Source organism: Ovis canadensis, chromosome 11, assembly GCF_042477335.2.
Source record: "Ovis canadensis isolate MfBH-ARS-UI-01 breed Bighorn chromosome 11, ARS-UI_OviCan_v2, whole genome shotgun sequence".
Classification (NCBI taxonomy): Eukaryota; Metazoa; Chordata; class Mammalia; order Artiodactyla; family Bovidae; genus Ovis; species Ovis canadensis.
The window spans coordinates 28,686,008-28,699,934 of NC_091255.1; the positions used below are offsets into that span (position 1 = coordinate 28,686,008).

The window sequence follows — 13,927 nt, forward strand, 5'->3', positions numbered from 1 at the left end:
ACATTTTACTGGCTATTTATTAAGGGTCTTTAGCCATAGTTAGTCCAGAAAAGGCAATGGCACCCCACTCCAGTACTCTTGCCTGGAAAATCCCATGGATGGAGGAACCGAGAAGGCTGCAGTCCATGGGGTCACAGGGTCAGACACAACTTAGCAACTTTACTTTCACTTTTCACTTTCTTGCATTGGAGAAGGAACTGGCAACCCACTCCAGTGTTCTTGCCTGGAGAATCCCAGGGACGGGGGAGCCTGGTGGGCTGCTGTCTATGGGGTCGCACAGAGTTGGACACGACTGAAGTGACTTAGCAGCAGCAGCCATAGTCTAAAATCTAATAAAAATGAGGTGCTGAGGGAAAAGAGAAAGTAAAGACAGAAAAAGTAGGATGCAGGTAAGGCTCTCAAAAGGGTCCACACCACACATGTATATGCATGGCTGAATCCTTCCGCTGTTCACCTGAAACTATCACAACATTGTTAACTGGCTATACACCAATACAAAATAAAGTTTTTTTTAAAAACGAGGATCTACATCAAAGGTTCCCATACCTCAAAACTTAGCAATGACTTTTAGGACTCAAGGATTAATCAGATTATGAAATAGCACACCTAATAAATGACAACACAGTGACTAACAATGAAATTCTTTTATCGTTTTAAAGAAAGTGGAAGAAAAATCACACACATTAATAATCCATGATGCCAAATTTCTGAGGAATAAAAATTTCCTAGCTAGGAGGGATGCCTCCTTCAGTTTTTGTCCTATTAATATCAATAAAAAGCTTCTGCTCCTTTACCAACAAGGCTTATACTCAGAAAGAACTGACCCAAGTCTGGGAGCACCACCCACTCAAGTGTGAAGGGCTGAAGCTTCCAAACACAGCCCCAGTTTCCTGTGATGCATCTTCATCTCAGTGGGGACATGGTCACTGGCCAGGGAACCCGTGGCACGGTCCAAAGGGCGAAGGAGCAGCAGCCGTCTCGGAACACTGAGAGGTGACAAAGGCTCACAGCCTGCAGACTCAGAGCTCTGTGTGGTGGCCTTCTGCCTTCAGCAACTCACTGGGCTTCATGAAGATGCCTTCCATGGCCTTCCAGTAGTTGTTTTGGCTTGGCTGGGCCATGCCATGCACCTCTTTTTGCCCACTGATGGGTCGACCATATTGTTCTCCTGTGACAGACAGCAGAACCTCAGTGGAAGAATGCTTGAACCGCACCTCACTGTCCCTCACCCAGTAGGGCCCATTACAGAGCACTGTCCAGTCATCCAGATAATCGCCTTCACCTTCCTCACCAAACGCACTCACTTCCTGGAAGACACAGATAGGTAGCAATATTAGTATAGCTGACACACAGGCTTGAAAAGGGGAAGGAGGCAATGGAAAGAAAATGAGGCTATCCAAGAGTGAAAAATAAAAGGCTCTCCAGTGTTGTTTAAAAATAAATTACTTTGCAAATAATCCTCTACTTGCCTTATATTTTCTATTATAGTCTGAAAACACTTTACCTCTTATCACTTGACTTTAAATATGCCTACCTCATTCCCTTAACTAGACATTAAGTGACCTGATGAAAAACACAAGTTAGAAATGGGATGGGCTCTGGAGACAGGCAAACCTTGAATGTCAGCTTTGTCCCTTTCTGTGTAACTCCTTTGCGGTTTCGTTTTCTCCTCTATAAAGTGATGATGATAATACCTTACAAAATAATTGGGAGAATTAAATAATAAATATTAGCTGAGCAAAGTATAGCAAATTCTATTGTCCACTTGTATTCTAATCCCATTCCCCATAAGGTCAAAAATTCAGAGTTTCTATAACAATTTTAAAAGTTGCTAATATTTCAGAAATACATAATTTTTTTTAATTGAAGTATAATTGACCTACAACACTATGTTACGTCCAGGTGTACAACATACTAACTCAATATTTCTATACATTACAAAACGATCACTACCAAACACATGTAACTCAAAAATACACTTAGAGCTATAAAATTTTGTAAGAAACTACATGTAATTAATAATCCTACTACCATACTTGTGGACTTCCCTGGTGGTTCAGACGGTAAAGTGTCTGTCTACAATGCGGGAGACCCGGGTTCGATCCCTGCGTCGGGAAGATCCCCTGGAGAAGGAAATGGCAATCCACTCCAGTACTATTGCCTGGAAAATCCCATGGACAGAGGAGCTTGGTAGGCTACAGTCCATGGGGTCGCAAAGAGTCAGACACAACTGAGCGACTTCACTCACTATACTTGTATACTGGAACTGAACAAGTAAGTAAATGGATGACAGTGTTGGGAGCCAGGTATCTCACTGTTAAGAGTAGGAATTTACAAATAAGCAGAGAGGAGGCTAAAATGATCTATGTGGCAATGGATTAGAGTTGGAGATATCAGTAAGAACTCATGTTTAACTTATAGATACAGACAATTACATATACGACCACTTATAGACATGTATATATACACATACAGGCATGTTATTTCTTTGCTTTGGCAGGTGAGAGGGTCTCAAAGAAACAAAACCCCAGTAGCAGTGAGTTCATGCAAGGCCTAGATCTTGTTTTCTAAGAATACTCTTCTCCAATAAACAGAAGCAGGACTCCGAAGGGAAATAGCTGAATCTAGGACTGGGGAAAGAAATAGACAAGATAAGCCCATAATAATTTAGTGCCATAAAGTAAGGAAGCCATACACAAACAAAGCCAAACACAGCCATACATAAACACAATGATGGGAGCATGTCAAATGGATACAGGAGGCAACTGAAAGAGCTCCCAACAGCCAAAGTTGGAATGTGAGCAACATAGTAAAGACAGCGGTATTGGATAATAATTCAAAGTACATATAAAAAAAAATCCAGGAATCCATATCAAGAAGTCCATATCGATGTAAATAATGATTGAATAAATACAGAAAAAACAAATCTCCCATGCAGAAGAATTCCAAATAAATTATGTAGCTCTCCCACCCTAGAGGAGGAAAAGCGTAACTCCCCACTCAAGTAAGGGCTTTGCACAGTGACACAAGAGTCAGAGTTCTTTGTCCGAAGAGTACAGTATGTAAAGGTGAAAGATAACAAGAATAACTTTACCAGACAAACCTGAAAAACGCTACTTCAGCCAGGTCATCAATATCAGCAATCATAAGATACTACGTACCCTTGAGAGAGGAGATGAAAATGGTACTTTACCTCTGTGGTCTACCTCCCCAAAACCTTTATAAATCTGGTCTAATCATAAGAAAAGATCAGACAAATTCCAACAGAGGAGCACCCTATCGTATACCTGATTGGCACTTCTCAAAACTGTCAAGGTCAACAAAAACAAGGAGGATCTAAGAAACTGTCGCAGCCAAGAGTAGCCTAAGGAGACAACTAAATGTACTGTGGATGGGCTCCTGGATCAGAAAAAGAGCATTAGGTAAAAACTAAGGAAATCAGAAGGAGCTATAGACTTTAGCTGATAACAATGTATCAGCACTGTTTCATTAACTGTAACAAATTTGCCATACTAATGTTAAAAATGTTAACAGGGAAAACTACCCAGAGTGGAGGTGAGAGGAAAGCACTCATTAAGGGAGCCACATACTCAAAAGTTCAAGGCTGTAAAAAAAAGGGGGGGGAGCACAATTCCTAATTCATTCTCCTAATGCGGTTAGTTGACATCATTAGAAAATAATAATACTTTTTATTGCAAGTTTGGAAAACATTGGGTTTCTTTATTGCAAGATTCACCAGGACAACTTATGATACACTAACATATACCTAGCCTCTCTTTCTGCCTCATCTCTTGATCTAGATGTAATCTCTATTTTGACCAGAAACAATTTCCTTCTCCTTGACAGGCAATTCTTCAGGTCTGCACAGAAGAGATTCATACCTGGAAGAAAAAGGGCTAAGAACCAAGATATCAAACCACTCAACTGAGTAAATGCTCTGTTGAGCAGCAGTGACTCATAGAACGCCACCTCACCTGGTTTCCAGAAAGAGGTGAGGTGAAATGGTGACTATGGAGGTTTCGGCCAGTGTTGACGTGTGTCAGCCGGATAGGCTGACCGCATCTGATGGGAGTTCCCCTCTCACACACTGTGGCTGTCTTCCCTCGTATCCTCCAGTAACTGTTGCTGTCATCCACAGAGGTTACACCTGTCACCGACTGCTGCCCACTACCTATAGTCAAAAAAAAAAGTATATATAAAGGACCAGTCAGAATGGCCATCATCAAAAAAATCTACAAACAATATATGCCAGAGAGGATGCAGAGAAAAGGGAACCCTCTTGCACTGTTGATGGGAATGTAAATTGATACAGCCACTATGGAAGACAGTATGGAGATTTCTTAAAAAACTAGGAATAAAACTATCACATGACCCAACAATCCCACTACTGGGCATACAGCCTGAGAAAACTGTAACTGAAATGGACACGTGTACCACAATTTTCATTGCAGCACTATTTACAATAGATAGGACATGGAAGCAACCTAGATGTTCATTGACAGATGAATGGATAAAGAAGCTGTGGTACATATACACGATGAAATATTACTCAGCCATAAAAAGGAACACATTTGAGTCAGTGCTAATGAAGGAGATGAACCTAGAGCCTATTATACAGAGTAAAATCAGAAACAGAAAAACAAGCATCATGTACTGACGCATACATATGGAATCCAGAGAGATGGTGCTGATGACCTATTTGCAGGGCAGCAATGGAGACACACACATAGACAAGAGACTTATGGGCCCGGAGCCAGGGGCAGCGGGGGGTGGCTGGAGGGAGGGAAGGAAAGGGTGGGATGAATGGAGAGAGTAGCATGTGAAAATGTACCAATGTAAAATGGATAGCCAGTGGGAATTTGCTGTGTGACTTGGGGAATTTAAACTGGGGCTCTGTGTCAACCTAAAGGAGTGGGATGTGGTGGGTGGTAGGAGGCAGGTTCAAGAGGGAGGGGATGTGTATACTTATTACTGATTCATGTTGATGTACGGCAGAAACCAGCACAATACTGTAAAGCAATAACCCTTCAATTAAAAATAACTACATTTTAAAAAAATTAAGTTACAGATTCTTCTCTTCTAACCTTTATCAATAAAGGGTTTTTATATACAAGAAAAAAAAAAAAAAGGAAAAGAGAGTGAGCTCAACTTGACTCCTCTCTTTCCTCTGGCTAATAACGTGCCCTGTGTCATTAAAAAGGTTTGGAGGAATGGGAAGGAAACCCTATGTGTCATAATATTTTTTTCTTCTATGACATTAAAACATGTATGAGAAACACAATGTATTTATATAGTATTAGTTACTGTATGATGAACTATATTTAAGAGTGTACCATATCAGAATAGTCCAAAAATTTGCATCAAAGGGCACTAAATAAATGAACATTTGTGGTTTTCTTGAAGCACAGGCAGTGTTTAACCTGTATACAGTAGCCTGGATATCCCCCAGTATATGTCAGTTATCTCATCATATTTTTAATTGTTTGTAACATTATTCAATGTCCACTATGTATTACAATCTACTACCTGCAGTCAAAAAAAAAATCCAAAATTTTTATTACAATCCAAGAAATTTTTTTATCCTATTTCACAATGAAAATGAGACCAGTTTTTGCTGTCAACTTTAATCCAACAAGCCATTCAGTTCAGTTCAGTTCAGTTCAGTTCAGTGGCTCAGTCATGTCCAACTCCTTGAGACCCCATGAATCGCAGCACGCCAGGCCTCCCTGTCCATCACCAACTCCCGGAGTTCACTCAGACACACGTCCATCGAGTCAGTGATGCCATCCAGCCATCTCATCCTGTGTCTTCCCTTCTCTCCTGCCCTCAATCTACAGTTATCAATTCCTTTAAGTAAAGCATCAACACGTTACAAAAGTATTCTTAAGCCATTTAAATTTGGTTCATAATGATTACAGAAGGTGTGATTTTGCAGGTTAAAAGGTTATCTTACCTCTAAAAAGGTTAAATATATACCTATAGACTTGAAAAAAGAGGAAATATACAAATAATAATTGCTAACTAGCTAACCTATATTTGAGCACTTACTAGGTGTCAGATACCAACTCAAGCCTTTTACTTGAATATTCTTATTTGATACACTCGTCTATTCTCTGGGATAGGTTTTACTATCATTGCCCCCATTTTATACTGGAGTGTTAAAAAAGATGAATAATATGTCCAAGATTACACAATCCCAAGAGACAGTGCAGGGTTTGAACCTAGGTGGCCCGACTCTACAGCTCTTAACCACTTGACCACTTGGCTTCCCACAAAGCTTTATTTACTGTCAAGCTTTCCCAAATAGCCCACTCATATAAACTCCAGGGACATTCTCTTCCCTACGCCTCATTTAGTACTCAATTCTCTGAAGGTACTACATATTTCCCAGATGCTCTCCTCAGTCATTCTTGCCTGTTCCTCCTAGCTTTCTCTTCAGTCCCTAGCCCTGTCAGACAATAACTTTTCAATGACACTTTCTGTTTACCACTTAACACACAGTGTTGTACCATAGTCCACAGTTATCTGGGTGAATGTTTATGACTAAACTACCACTTTCTCTCTTGTTTCTTCTACTCAACCCAATGATTTTGTACATTTTTTTTAAGGGTAAACCAACTCTCCCTCCTTAATTCCGGTTCCTGCCGTAACAGTTCTCTGGGTCCTCACTGCTATGCTTCACTAAATCGCAGTCCTCACTTTCTGCCTCTTACTTTTTCACATTCTGTTCAACCCTGCACTTCCTCTCCCATTCTTACACTTAGGGATTACCCAGAGTTCCATCCCTGGCCTTAGACATTCTTAAATAATGGTTGGGGATCAGGACAAAAGCGTTTACATGTGCTTCAATGAGCTTTTCAAATGATTCAAATTGACACCAGATTGCAAACCACAGTTCATCCTGGGAAATTTTCTTTACTCTTCCCACATCTTCAGTCACCACTGAGACAATGATGTTGTACTTAACTCTCTACCTCAGGCTCAGCACAAATTTCTCTTCTGAGCTCCAGACTTGAACCTGGTTCTCAAATCTGGCTACCCATCAGCAGCATGTGAAGAGCTTTCTAAACCTATAGATTCCTACTGGCAGGTCTCTCTCCACCCACATTCTGACTCGATTTAGTAGATCCAAAGTAGGAAACCAGATCAAATTAAAATACAATAAACCTTACATATAGTAGGTATTCACTTAATAATCAAAGATTATTAAGACATCCCAACAATGACAATTCAGTTCCTCTTCTAGTCTAACTGATCAGACAGGTTTTGGGTATCATGAACCACAGACCCATCTGCAAACTACAGACCTATATCCATCTAAGAGAACTCTTTCCTCTCTTAGCTAATAGCATCATCAGTTAAAGACAGAAATCTAGCAGTCATCTTACACACCTCTCACATCTCACTAGCTCAACTTTTTTCTCTCCTTTCTTTTTGTTTTCCTGTAATGTGCTGTCACACTACTGTATTTCCTGTATCTAGAACCACCTTAGGCACATAGTAGTTGCTCACTAAATCTACACTGAATGACTGAACCTACAAAAACTGCTGATTACAGATGAACCCACAAGCTAAGCATTTTAATTTCATACATTAAAAAGCCCTCTAAATAGTTTCCTCCTCAATTCCAGTTGAGTCCTTTAGTTTTTCTTTACAGGAACGGCAAGGTTTGAGTGAAAAGAGGCCAAAGCAAGAGTTGAAGAGCAAGTGTAAGGTGGAAAAGAGCTAAACAGAGGGTTATAGTCTCTAAAGACTGAGGTCTTGGAAGACGTCAGCAATGTAACAGCACTTACTGTAATTTTCTACATGTCTGTCCCTCCTGCCCTGAGTACTGCCAGCCTGCAGTAGCTGAAAGCAGGCTTTGAACCTGGACAGATTTGGATCGAACCCCGTCACTGTCATTCACTAGCTGCCAAGGCCTTGAGCATGCGATTTATTTGAGTGTTTCCTCATCTGTACAGTGAAGATAATAATAGTCTATACCCCGTAGTGACGTTGTAGTCTTTAAAAGTAGTTATGTAACATGACTGGCACGAAGCGCACCAGACAGAAACTAGGATTACGATTAAGATGCCTAAGGACCACTGAATTTTCGGACTCGGCCTCCAGACCTCAGGAACCTCCCTGGGTTCCCCTAACCTTCCGAGACCACACCCCTCAGAGTTTCTCCAGGCCCCGCCCCCTCCGGAGCCTACCAGGCCTTCCAAGCCCACCCGAACCCCGGTGGCCGTACCTGACCCGTAGCGCACGTCGTGTGAGTGCAGTCGCACGTTGTGGCGCGTATTGAGCAGCTTCACCACAGAACCGCACGTAACGACAGCCAGATTGGACGATCCCACAGCACTCCACAAGCCCCCGAACAACAGCAGCGACACCACAGCCATCCTGGCTGTAGCGCGGAGCCCCTAATCTCCGAAGAAACTCCGCCCCTGCCCGGAAGCGGAAGCTGCGGGCGGAACCACAGAGAAGAGAAAAGGGAGAAGCCCTAGCCTGGTCTTTATGGTTCCTTGCTAGAGAGGCCTAAGGGACAAGCTAGGCTTGGTTGCTTCCGCCCCGCTTAGTTGTTTCCCGGAGCCCTGTGACAACTGCCTTCCTGAACCGCTTCGGCCAAATAACCACCTCCTTTGACGAACCCAAAAAAGCAGAGTGGGAGAAGAGAGTACGGACTGGCCCGCCTACTCCCAGTGACAGGGCGCCGGAAGTGACGTAGCACGTTGACGCAGCAGCAGCGGCGGCGGTGGCGGCGGAGGGGTCGTGCGGTGGGTCCGTACTATCCTTTCCCAGTCTCGGTTCCACGACTCCATTTTCCTCGGTGGGGGCTTAGAGCACCAGAGAAGCGGCGGGCCTCAGGCAGGTAAAGTTTAGACCGGAAAGCGTGTCCCTCGAATGAGTCAGGTAGGGAGCCAGGCTCCTAGGGCCTGGTCCCGTAAGGGACGAGGCACTGGGGAGCCGTATGGGGGAAGAAGAGGGGCCTCCGGCCTTCCCGACTCTGTAAGGGAGAACGGAGAGGAAAGTGGGGTAGTTGCTCAGAGTCTCAAGGTTCTACCCAACCCTGTGCCACCCGGAACCCATGAGTTGGGTGGCCTGTTGTGTCAACAGACTTCCTGGGATGCGGTCCTTCTCTCGCAGCTTCTGAAAACTGGGCCACGCAATAGGGTTGGGAATGGAAAGGACCTGGGGCTTCTAAGTCAGGATCAGGTGATCGAATTGTTTGTCCCGGGGATGTGAAACCTACGGAGCTTTGAGCAACTCGGTCATCAGGCTAGAGGGCGATGCCAAATTCCACCTTTTTTCATGTTGTTGAATAATATAGTTAGAACTTTTTGTAGATGGCTACATTCCCTGTGGCTCATTGGTAAAGAATCCGCCAGCATTGCAGGAGGCACAGGAGATGCGTTTCGTTCCCTGGGTCAGGAAGACCCCCCTGGAGGAGGAAATGGCAGCTCACTCCAGTATTCTTGCCGAAAATCCCAGGGACAGAAGAGCCTGACAGGCTACAGGCCATGACGTCGCAGAGTCAGACACGACTAAGGAACTTAACACACACAGGCACACACATCTATCCATCCATCAAACGCCTACCACACATATCAGATTGGACTATTAAGTTAAAAGTTTATTTTCTTCCAGTTTCTGCCTTTCTCTTCAAGGACTCCCTTGAACCAGCCGAAGCAGTTCACTTCCCGTGTTTGTTGCAAGTACTGATGCTTATTTTTCTGTTATCTATCCAGAAATACTTCTGTAGAAATTCACTGTAATATCAGAAGTAGCAAGGAAGTATTAAGTTACACTGCTGCTGTTAATGAACATGAAGAGTGTAAAGAATTTTGAATTTAATCTCTTTGGAGGAAAAAAGTTCAGTTTGACTTTTTTAAGTTCAACTGTTTATCTGAAAATTGCTGATTTTTGTCTTCTGTGTATTGATTACAAAAGTATGATTGCTCCCCCATCAGTTGTGAATTTAGAGCTCTTTTACAGTACTTGCCCTCCAGCCAGTAGAAGTCTGAAACATTTGAAAGCTTATTTAGTTGGTTTGGGTGGCTGCTAGATCAGATTAGCATGGTATTGCTACCATGATTTAAAGAGGTTTAAATCTCATCTGGGAGCTAATCACATCAGGAAGTGGTACAGTCACATTTTGCAGTTGAATTTCCTTCAGAGCTTGATGCTGGGTTTTCTGCATGCTTCCTTCAGATGATCCAGTCCTGTGGCTTTAAGTACCATCTGAAAGCAGGCCTCTCCCAAGTTTAATCTCTAGCCCTGCCTTCTCTCCTCTGTGTTTAAGAATCACACAAGATACCTGTTTAACAGCTCCATCTGAAAGTCTCTTAAACATCTCAAACCTGGCATAAGAAAAAGAAACTTTTTTTTTTTCCCCCATCATTCCAAACCTGGTCTTCCCTACCTTACTGAGTGGTACATGATGAGAGTACCAAAGCCCGACCTCTTTCTAATTAACGACTTAGGTCTTTCATTAAGTCTTGTCACTTCTATCTTCAAAATGTGTTTCAAGTCTCTCTCCTCCGTTTCCTCCCTGTTCCAAGCCACCATCATCTTTTGCCCAAGCTCCCACAATACTATCTTCAGTCTCCTCTGCTTCCACCTAGAACCTCTCCCAGTCCATAGCAGGATCAGATCAGATCGTGTCATTTCCCTTTCCAGTGGCTCTCTGTAGCCTTCACAGCCCAGCTCGAGCAGGTCCCTTCTCCCTCTCACATTCTTCTGCCTTCACCATTCTTTGGTCACATGCCCTTGGGATATAGCCTGCTATATTCCAAGTTCTTGCCCACCTTTTCTGCCAGAAACCCCTTCTTCTGGCTGTGCATACTGCTGCCTACCCGTGCTTCATGTCTCAGTCTAAACTAAGTCTCTCAGAGGGGAGAGTGTTTATTTCCTTCCTATCATTTATAGCCAGCTTTATTTTGTTTGTGGTCTGTCTCCTGGACCAGAATATAGTTATCCTAGGGGCAGAGATTTTGCCATGTATGTGCCTGGCGTGTAGTAGGCACTCATTAGATATTAGTGCTTACTGAATTAGCAAGTAAACTACTAAGTCAGTTCTTGGTTTAAAATCCTGTAGGACTGTCCCAGCACCTTTCAGTTAAGAATCCAAAATCCTTCAGAAGATCCTTGTGACCTCACCTCTGACTCATGGATTCTCTCCAGTCAAACCAGCCCTCACTGTTCCCACCTCAGCATATTCTGAGCCTTGTGCTGGAGCTCTTTTCTCCAACGATGCCGCTCCTTGAACCACCTCCAAAGAAGCCAGCTCCTTTACTTAGTTAACTCCATTTTCCTTAAAAAAAAAAAAAAAAAAATCCACCTTACTCTTAAGGTCTTTCAAGCCACTTGCTCAAAATCAGGTTAGAATCCTTTATTACAGGCTCCCATGGTACCTTTGCCATCATTTCTTTAAAGACCGTCCATACTTGTAGATCAGGGATTACCAAACTAAGGCTCCAAAATAAATGGGCCAAATTAGGCCACTCCCATTCATTTACATACTGTGTCTGCCCTTGTACTTTAAGGACAGATCTACTCCTAGGTGTTAGAACAGGAACTATCTGCTCCCAATCCCCTGTCCATGTTGCAGAGGATTCAGTAACTGTTGCAGGGATTCTGAATCTGGTTACATATTGTTGTTTCTGCTTTTCTCTTCTTTTTTTCCTTATCTCCGAAGGAAACATGGAAAGAAAAAAATAAATTAGTTATTATGTTTTAACCATTATTAACAATAGTGGCATTGAAAAGATTCTAAGAGGGTTATTTCTTATAAAGGTGTGCATGTTAAAATGATTATAGATAAAATTCTAATGATTAAGATTTTTCATAACATAGTTCTGAATCCCAAATTTAATAAAAGAACTTGTCCTAAGTGGATTCTGAATACTTTTGTCTATTAAGCTCTTAGGTTTTTGGATTCCAAATTGGGTAGTCATTTGTGAGCGTCATTGGAATAGTCCTAGGCTCCTGCTCATCAAATGCAGAGTGTCTTATAGTGTAAACGCCACACCAGACTTCTGGGGCTATTCTTCAGACCACTGGGCCCTCTCAAACCTTTTGCTCATGCTGCTTTTTTCTGACTTTTTACCTCCTCTCAACTCAGGCATCACCTTTTGTGAGGCGTTCTCTGACGACCTCTGTCTTCATATTGCTTTCATAATTCTCGTATGTAACTGCCATAAAACATTTATTATGCTTTGTCATAACTTCATTTACAAGTTTTTTGTGAGGTGAATGTGAACACGCGGGTCAAAAGCATATTTTACTTTTGTTTTTATACCCAAGTCCCAGCACAGAGCTGTACCCTGAAAAAACAAAACTGTAAATGTTAATTGAAGCTGCCAGTGGAGGGAATTAACAGACATCTTTTTGCTCTGGTCTCCTTTTAATTGCCTCCCTCACCATCATGTTCAAAGGGAGGGACTGCAGAGGGCCTCCCCTGTGGCAATCTGATCCCAGCTCCATTCCTCTTCCAGAGAATGTCATGGTAACCGACAGCCTCTCCCTTTGAGCCACATCTTCTACTGCAGCTGTGCTTTCGCCTGGAGAAACCTCCTTTCACTACCCCACTGCCCTTGTGGATCTGTTTCAGTAGCGAGTTTAAGTTTAGAGTCTGAATATGGGAAAAATTCAAGAGCCTAAGTACAAAAAACAAAATCCAAACAACCTCAGAGTCTTCTCAGATGTCATTTATTAGTGATAATCATAGACTAATCGGTGGTGGTTTTGTCCTGGAGTAGTTGCTGCTGGCCACCCTCAGCCTGCAGTGCTGCTGCAGCGCCCTCGGCACATCCTGCTCCCCCAGGTTGCAGCAAATCAGGATTGCTTCTGGCACAGCCTCTTTAACTGGAAGTCTTGGCAGTGAGCTAGATTGGGGGCCTTTCCCAGCTATATAGCACAGCATGTACTTCTTGCTAACCTAAGGGATGGGAGGAAAGCTGCACGCAGCACAGAGCACCAGCTTGCCCCAGAACAGAATAAAGCCATTGCTTACATTAGGTAGACTGACTATTTCTCTCTGCTAAGTAGGCTGTAGGGCATCTGGTCTGGAGGAGCCAGCATCTAGTGTGAAGATGTTGAGGCCTTAGAAGACTGAATTTGTGGATCTGATAGCCTAATTAAAGCAAGCGGTGTGTGGGGGTGCTGTACCCAAATCTATTTTTAATGACTCAGCTTAGGGCTGAGGGGAGCCATATTAAAATTAGAGTACCACATTTAATTGGCAGAAGTTTTAGATACTCTTCTCACCTTTTGGGTGTACTCAGGATAATGACCTTAAGGAAATAGATCTGGTGGGGGCGCGGGGGCATCAATCTAACCAAGGCTTCCAATATCACCATCCTGTGGGACTTAAACATGGTTTAATATAGGGGGCTCCCATACTTTTTGATCTCAAGACCTCTATACTCTTGAAGGTAATATAAGATTACAAAGATATTTTGTTTATGTGAGTTACATCTATGGATATTTATGAGATTTATATGTATAGGTGTTTGCCCAGATTAGAAGTTAAAACTAACAGATAAATGTTAGTTGATTTTAATCTAATAATAAGCCTGTTTGCAATATACAAGTATATCAAATCAACACGTTATGCACCTAACTTTATACAGCATTATGTGTCAACTATAGTTGACCCAGGGACAACAGGGAGCTGAGTTGCTGGCACACACCCCCCCACACACACAATGTGCATACTGCTATCTCTGCCTCAAAAACAAAGGAATTGATGAATGCCTCCACCCAAGGGCAGGAAGCTGAAACATTTTGAATGGACTCAAAACTCAAACCTGGATTCTTTTGATTCCACATATTGTGATCTCTAACAGAACACAAACTTTCTCCCACACTTAATTTTAAGATATGTACAATGAAAATATGGATACTATATTTACTAGGGGGGGGAATCCACATACAAGTGAAC

General features: G+C 42.6%; 2 protein-coding genes across 2 annotated transcripts in view; one reads left to right on the forward strand and one right to left on the reverse strand.

Moving 5' to 3' along the window:
- Positions 1–629: 629 nt before the first annotated feature.
- SDF2 (stromal cell derived factor 2) lies at positions 630–8,953 on the reverse strand. Its single transcript, XM_069542737.1, has 3 exons — positions 8,234–8,953; positions 3,975–4,171; positions 630–1,307 (listed from the first exon to the last, which is right to left on the reverse strand). Exons 1-3 carry the CDS (start codon positions 8,382–8,384, stop codon positions 1,020–1,022), a joined length of 636 nt encoding a protein of 211 aa, XP_069398838.1. The 5' UTR covers positions 8,385–8,953; the 3' UTR covers positions 630–1,019.
- The window catches only part of SUPT6H (SPT6 homolog, histone chaperone and transcription elongation factor), a 30,845-nt gene continuing 25,359 nt past the window's right edge, over positions 8,442–13,927 (forward strand). Inside the window, exon 1 of the mRNA XM_069542705.1 lies at positions 8,442–8,854. The gene's annotated coding sequence lies outside the window, so the exon portion shown is untranslated. The remainder of the gene's footprint in view (positions 8,855–13,927) is intronic.